At 36.9% G+C, this 7,971-nt stretch overlaps 2 protein-coding genes across 2 annotated transcripts in view; both read left to right on the top strand.

Annotated features, from left to right (window-relative positions):
• Window positions 1–7,971, top strand: part of LOC119055773 (hemoglobin subunit epsilon) — a 55,551-nt gene that overhangs the window by 20,320 nt on the left and 27,260 nt on the right. The gene's annotated exons all lie outside the window — the stretch shown is intronic.
• On the top strand, window positions 6,157–7,095 carry LOC119055725 (olfactory receptor 51B2-like). The gene has a single exon (XM_037153997.2). It carries the CDS (start codon window positions 6,157–6,159, stop codon window positions 7,093–7,095), a length of 939 nt encoding a protein of 312 aa, XP_037009892.2.

Below are 7,971 nucleotides of genomic sequence, written 5' to 3'. Positions count from 1 at the left end.
TCACTAGATATTTTAAATAGTCTTTGAAAATTATTGTATTCCTTCTGGCTTTTTCTCTCAGTTACGCCCACTACAGAATTCTCCCACAACACCAGGGACTCTAGCCCACTGAAGCTTTTATTTCTGATTCCTCCTTGTCTTCATTTACCATTAAGTAATGGTAATATGTTATTATTCAGTTCTTTAGAGACTATCATGTCAACGTCTTTTCTTTTTGCTTGTTTCAAATCTGTCTTAGGCATTTCCTCCTTCTATATTTTTTTAAGAAAACATAACGAGGCAGCAAAATTGCCCCCAATTAGGCCCTTAACAGTTCCCAGGCATTGTGCCAACAATTGCATAAATTAATTAATATAATCTTTATCATCATTCTTAGTAGTATTTATTTAATCCTAGCAATAATGCTTTCAGCAACTTCTATCATCTCAATTTTAGAGATGAGGAAGCTGCAGTAATTAGTGAGTATTTATCTAAGAAAAAGAAGTTAAAGAAACATGAACAGTGAAAGGACAACAAACTCACAGTTATTAACAACCACACCTAAAACGAAAGCAAACTAAAAGGACAGCTAGATCAGGAGTGGAAACACAGAAATGAAGATCTCAAGGAGGGTTAGCAACAAGGGAGTGGGAGGAGGAGAAGGGGGGAGAAGGTACAGAAAATAAGTAGCATAGAATCTAAAGGACTTGAGACACATGGTCATAAACTAAAGGGGGGGTAATGGTGGGGATGAGGGGTAGGGTGGAGGGGAATAAAGGGGGAATAGAACAACTGTAACAGCATAATCAATAATAAAATTAAAAAAATAAAAAATAAAAATGCAAAAAAAAAAGAAATAGCAAATAAAAAAAATAAAAATAAACATACTGGGCCCGTGAGAAGTAGAGTTAGAGCTCACACTTGGGCAGACTGGGTCTAGAGCCCAAGCTCTTAACAGCCAAGTCTAGTACTTTGAAACAAAGTTTCCAATCTAAGCAAATTTAATCTGATTACTGATCTTTCTCAAATCTCTTCTGCCCCGTGGATTGTTTTCTAAACTCAAGGCACACATGCATGACTTGCCTAGAGACTTTTCTACTTAATTACTCACAAACACAGAATGTCCTAAATTGAACGTGTTCTCTTTATTCTGTTTCCAAATCGAGAGTGCAAAACAATGTTTACTGCAAAAGAGACAAACAACAAATAATCCTTGATTGCTTAACAGAGTCTTTCTCTCTCTGAGATCTCCATTTGAATAAATGGAACTGCCCTCCACTCAGGTAAAATCACAAATGCAGATATCATTTTTCACTATTACCTCTCCTCAAATTGCAAACACCTCTTCTGAATCATAGAAATCTCATCCAATTCTATCTAACCCTGCTAAGAATACCTCATCACATCCACATCCACACAGTTTCTCACCTGATTATTATGATTGTATGATACACTCTCCTCACTCACTCTTCAGCCTTTCCAATGTGTTCCTCATCCTGTAGCCATAGCAAATTTGTAACGATTGTTTGATGGTGACCCTGTCCCCCTTACTTCACAGTCATTGCTCTTAGGATGAAGTCCAATTACTTACATGATTTATACCTGATGTGACTCTGCTTCCATAGATTCATTTTGTGTCAAGTCTTCCCACATGTTTTTCTTTTGTATACCAATTTTTTAAATTTGTCATATGTATTCTTGCTTTTGGCCTGTGCACATTTTTCTCTCTGTTCTACCATATTCATACCATTCCAATTGTTCCAGTTTCAGCTTAAACCCTGTTTCCTCTGGGAAGTTTCCCCCAACCCCAAGCATTTAACGTGCTCCCCTTAATGTGTTTCCAACTGTACAGGAATAACATGGTCTGGGAACTTAGGGTAAATATTTTCTTTCTGGTACCCATTCACTATTGTGTTATGTTCTGTGAAAAAAAAAGTTCTTTATTGTAAACCTGAAACAACTGGTCAATGAGGTCAATATAATGTAATTTTAAGACAGACATTAACTGTCATGCACATGGCTATTAAGAAATTTATTGATGTTCTCCTATGTCAGAACTTGCTTTACCCCAAAGAAGCAGAAAATGTAATTACAAAAATGTAATTGGAACTTATAAGTTCTAGGCCCAAGAATGGAACAAGTGATCCCTGGGATAAACTAAAATATGTTTGGCATTTCAAGGACACAACAGAAAGGAAATGTGTGGATTTCTTAAATCCCAGTGCTGAGGATTCTGCGTGTGGGTAAGATGTCACATTAGCAAGTCCTGACATCCCTACCTCAGCCAGCGTTTGAATTCCCAGTTTTCTTTACACTATGGAAAACACTTTAGAAAACACTTGAAAGTCCAAGGACATTGGACAGCCCAGCTTCTCCTAGAGAGAGGAGAAAGGGTAGAGAAGTCAAGGAGTCTCCCGAGTGGCTATGAAGCTGAAATTCTGGAGAGGTGATTGCTACATGTATAGCTTATTAATGAGGCCTCTTGAGGAGGTTATGCAAGGGAATCATCTGGACTAAGTCTTCAAATAGGGCAGCAATGGGACCCTGTTCCAGCAAGACCTAAGAGGGTGGATATGAGGAACAGAAATATGAAATGACTGTTTTCCTTTCTGATATTAGGCACAATCAAGGAAAACAATTTTTAAAGGTTTTCCAAAGGCCTCTATAGAAGAGCTATCACAGCTTATGTTGGGAATACTATAGCCCAGACTTCTTCTGTAAGTGTATTAAACAAACTGTATTAAAATATAGCCCAGGCTTTTACAGTAAGTGTATTAGACAAACTGTGCTAGAGTTGGTTTTTCTATTTTAGAGCCTTAGATTGGCCTTAGGATCACTGTGAAAGCCTTAAATAAAATGTGACATTATGTACTCATTTATTTGTTTTGATAGAATTATATTGTTTCCATTGGATTCCAACAACAGACTGTGTTTACTTATAAAAGTCCTGGGTAATTATCAGTGAGACGCAGTAGGATACATCCTCAGACCCATACGGGGGCTGTTCCTCCACCCCATTCAGTAGAGATGAAAGAACAGACAAGAAGCAAGAGCTATTACATTGTCTTCTCTGGTAAATTGTTTATTTGGACTTTATGATTTTAGGATGGATTCACAATTCACCATTTTATTTTGAGGTCCATCTTTGTAAGCCTAAAAACACTTTCAGGGAAAGAACAACATTTGCATAATTGCATAATTTAAACCCCAAATTAAATGTGCTTTAATTTTAGAGATCTCCCAGGATTGGTATTTCTATCTCAGTGAGCACCATGTTCACATAGATGTAACTTCAGAGAGTTTTGTAAAATGAGAGTTAGATTCTTTGTGATTTATCCTGGTTCTGATCTACTTCTGACATTAAGGACATGTTATGAAGGAGGGAAACATTCTTTTGCTTAAGATGCAGACCTGCCTTGATGCTTCTGAATGTTTGGTGAAATAAAACTTCAGTCCAAAAGGTAATAGTTCCTTTATTTTGGGTTGTGGCAACCAAGAAAATGACAATAGTGGGCATCTTCAGGCTGTAGGAGCATTATAATGTGAGCTGTCACGTAAGCAACAGCTCCTTGGGAGTGAAGTGTTGGAGGAAGAGGAGGCAGAGCTAAGTGGAAACACAGAGAAAGAATCTGAACATACGACTATGTAAAATGATTTAGGAAAGGACGAGAGGAAGAAAGAGAACCACTGAATGACAAAGGAGCAATAGAAATAATTGTGTGAGAATATTTAGAAGGAATGAGGACATCAAGCAGGTGCAGGAATAAAAAAGCATTTATCCCCATAGATGGACTAGATAGGACATGTTTGGAGCAGTGCTTCTCTGATATTACTGTGCACTCAAGTCACCTGGGAATTGTGATAAAATGCAAATTTTGATTCAGTGGTTTGGAAGTGGAAGGCAAAGCTGCATGTCTAGCAAGTTCCCACGCTTGTTAGTTGGGACTGGTTTGTGGCCCATCCTTCCGGTAGTCAGTCTGTAGAAAAGGGTGAGCTGTTGGAGCAACAAAGCAATTAGAAGTGATGGTGATGCTTGTGTTCCATAAAACACTGACATTCAATTTCAAAAACAAGGAAAAAGTGTGTCTAACTAAAAAGAATATGTATTTTTATGATAGCAAAATAGAGAATCAATATCATAATTAAATGTTTCTGAAAAGTTAATAATCAGAGCAAGAAAGCAACTAAGTACAATTACCCATTTGTATTTATTTATCTTTTTTCTTTTAATTATTTTTCGAGTACAGTTTTCTGTTTATTTCTCCCATCCCACCGCCCCCCCCCCGTGCTCCCCACCTCCCTCCCATTTCCACCCCCCTTAGTTCTCCTCCCTGTGTCCTTCCTATTTGTTCCTCCAAATCCCTCCCCCTTTTTCCCCTTAACTTCCCTTCCTTCTCCCCTCTGGTCACTATCCCCTTGTTCTCTATTTCAGTGTCTTTTTTTTTTCTGCTTGCTTGTTTGTTTTGTTGTTTAGCTTCCTGTTAAAGGTGAGATCATATGGTATTTGTCTTTTTTAGACAAATACCGCCTGGCTTATTTCACTCAGCATAATGCTTTCCAGTTCTATCCATATCGTTGCAAAAGGTAGTAGCTCCTTCTTTCTCTCTGCAGCATAGAATTCGATTGTGTATATGTACCACAATTTTTTGATCCATTCATTTACTGATGGGCACCTAGGTTGCTTCCAACTCTTGGCTATTGTAAATTGTGCTGCTACGAACATTGTGGTGCATAGGTTCTTTGAGATTGGTGTTTTAGTGTTCTTAGGATACAATCCTAGCAGTGGAATTGCTGGGTCAAAAGGCAGGTCCATTTTTAGTTTTCTGAGAAAATTCCATACTATTTTCCATAATGGTTGTACCAGTCTGCAATTCCACCAACAGCGAACTAAGGACCCCTTTCGCCCATGACCTCTCCAACATTTGTTGTTTGTTGCTTTGTTTATGATAGCCATCCTGACTGGTGTAAAGTGGTATCTCATTGTGGTTTTAATTTTCATCTCTCTGATGGCTAGCGATATTGAGCATCTTTTCATGTGTCTCTGGACCTTCTGTATGTCCTCCTTGGAGAAGTGCTTGTTCAAGTCCTTTTCGCATTTTTTAATTGGGTTAGTTGTCTTCTTAAAGTGCAGTTGTGTGAGTTCTCTGTATATTTTGGAGATTAAACCTTTGTCTGAGGTATCACTGGCAAATATATTTTCCCATACAGTTGGTTGTCTTTTTAATTTAATACTGTTTTCTTTAGCTACACAGAAGCTTTTTATTTTGATGAGACCCGATTTGTTTATTCTTTCCTTTATAGTCCTCGCTCTAGGGGACATATCAGTAAATATGTTGCTGCATGAAATATCTGAGATTTTCCTGCCTATGTTCTCCTCTAGGACTTTAATGGTTTCATGGCTTATATTTAAGTCTTTTAACCACCTTGAATTTATTTTGGTGTATGGTGTAAGTCGGTGCTCAAGTTTCATTTTTTTGCATGTAGCTGTCCAGTTCTCCCAACACCATTTGTTGAAGAGGCTATTTTTACTCCATTTTATGTTACTGCCCCCTTTGTCAAATATTAGTTGCCCATGGAGACTTGGGTTTATTTCTGGGCTCTCTGATCTTTTCCATTGGTCTATGTGCCTGTTTTTATGCCAGTACCAGGCTGTTTTGATTACAGTGGCCTTGTAATACAGTTTGATATCATGTATTGTGATCCCTCCTACTTTGTTCTTCTTTCTCCAAATTGCAGCTGCTATTCAGGGTCATTTATGGTTCCATATAATTAATGCAATACCGATTAAAGTACCAATGGCATATTTCACAGACATAGAACAAACACTTCAAAAATGTATTTATTTATCTTGTTTGTTATTCTTATTACTGTTGCCACAAAAATTTTTAAACATTTCATACACATTATAGTCAGCTAATGTTTTAAGAAAAATTAATGAAACTATTTCTTCTAACTTGAAAAAAATGTTAATCATCAAACTAATATTTTTTTTCCAATTAGGAAAAGACCAACATTCCTCATCTCAAGTAATACCTGAAAATCTCTAGTAATCATAGCAATTAATTATTCCCAACTATGGAGATTGTGACTGAGTCTACCACGATATTTTACTACTGAAATATCTGGGTTCCTAGATTAAAGACTTCTAAAAATTTTCTCTTCACCTGTGGATATACTATGTGGCCCAATATTAGTGATGCTCCATTTTTGCTGACTGGTTTCCCAGGCCTGGAGGCTGCTCATCACTGGATCTCCATCCCCTTCTTTGCTGTCTATTTGTCTGTGCTTCTTGGCAATGGCACTCTTCTCTACCTCATCAAGGAGGACCACAGTCTCCACGAACCCATGTACTATTTCCTTGCCATGCTGGCAGGAACAGATCTAATGGTGACATTAACCACGATGCCAACAGTAATGGGTGTCTTATGGTTGAATCATTGTGAGGTGAGCCAGGGAGGCTGTTTCCTGCAGGCCTACTTTATTCACTCTCTTTCCATTGTAGAATCAGGTATCCTGCTGGCCATGGCCTATGACCGTTTTATTGCCATTCGCAATCCCTTGAGATACACTTTCATTCTTACCAATACTCAAGTGGTAAAGTTAGGAATGGGGGCTTTTATGAGGGGTTTTATATCCATTATACCTGTAATTGTGCGTCTTTTTTCATATCCATATTGCCACTCTCATGTTCTCTCTCATGCTTTCTGTCTTCACCAAGATGTCATGAAACTTGCCTGTGCTGACATAACTTTCAATAGAATTTACCCTGTAGCTCTGATTTATTTAACAGTCTTCTTAGATGGTTTGATTATTCTTTTCTCCTATATCTTAATTTTTAAAACTGTCATGAGTATAGCGTCTGGTGAAGAGAGAGCCAAAGCCCTCAGTACCTGTATTTCTCACATCAGTTGTGTCCTCATTTTCTATGTAACTGTGATTGGTCTGTCATTCATTTACAGGTTTGGGAAAAATGTGCCAAAAGTGGTCCACATTATAATGAGCTATGTCTACTTTCTCTTTCCTCCCTTAATGAATCCTATCATTTATAGCATCAAGACTAAACAAATTCAACATGGCATCCTCCGCCTTTTAGCTAAACATAGATTTAGAAGTTAAACTCTGTTGTAAATGATTGTCCAGGGAACAAAGTAGGGATCAGAGATTTCTCTGAATTGAGATCAGAGATATTGAACAAAGTCTCAAAACCTTCTGTGGCAACCTCTGCCTCTTCAAATGGTATGATGCGATTTATGAGGTTCTTTAAATGTCTGCTCTTGACTTCATTGATTTGCCATTTGTTAATTTCATGGGTTGATTTTTTTTGTCATTATGCTGTGTTTTTCTCCCTAAATGCTAAGTAGAGAATAAAATATTCCTAATACTTATGGAAGATAAAGTACAATCTGATATTATGGTTTTTGTATTTTAATTATTTTTTATTGATAACATGCACAGATTTTGGCAATTGTTTTAGTTTGTTGTATTCTTTTACATGTCTATCTTTAAACTTCTTTGCTTATTGTCCTAGGAGGGTGCTCATGATATCCTAATTTATTTGTGCTACTGTATGATGACAAATGAATCCTAGTAAGCCTTCAATATTGTAAATATCTTCAGTTTTTGTATTTGTGTGTATATGTATATAATTAAAAATGTTATGTATAAATAATTTTAATTATATTTGTTTTATTAAGATTTTGGGGCCATTTGATAAAGGTCTCACTACTTATGTCATATTCAATTATTTATTTTATTATATCTTGCATAATTTCTTTTTACACATTCCAGTTTATTATAAGTTAATATTTGGAGAAAAGTCAATCACTCCTCAAGGGAGTAGCACTAGTTATTCAGTGGGCAGATATTTTAAGTTATGAGACAGGAATAATGCTAAACAAAAATGTCCTAATTGCAAGCAGGAAGGTATAAAATCAGGCCTGTGCAGAACACAACCCACTGGGGAGTCAAAGATCAAAGAAACTTCAATTTATA

The sequence above is a fragment of the Artibeus jamaicensis genome, unplaced genomic scaffold (genome assembly GCF_021234435.1).
Source record: "Artibeus jamaicensis isolate MK-2021 breed Jamaican fruit bat unplaced genomic scaffold, CSHL_Jam_final contig_69, whole genome shotgun sequence".
NCBI lineage: Eukaryota > Metazoa > Chordata > Mammalia > Chiroptera > Phyllostomidae > Artibeus > Artibeus jamaicensis.
This window is presented reverse-complemented; position numbering and strand designations above follow the sequence as displayed.

Excerpts from the sequence above, each read along its gene's own strand:
- LOC119055725 (XM_037153997.2), top strand. The coding sequence starts at position 6,157 with ATGTGGCCCAATATTAGTGATGCTCCATTTTTGCTGACTGGTTTCCCA.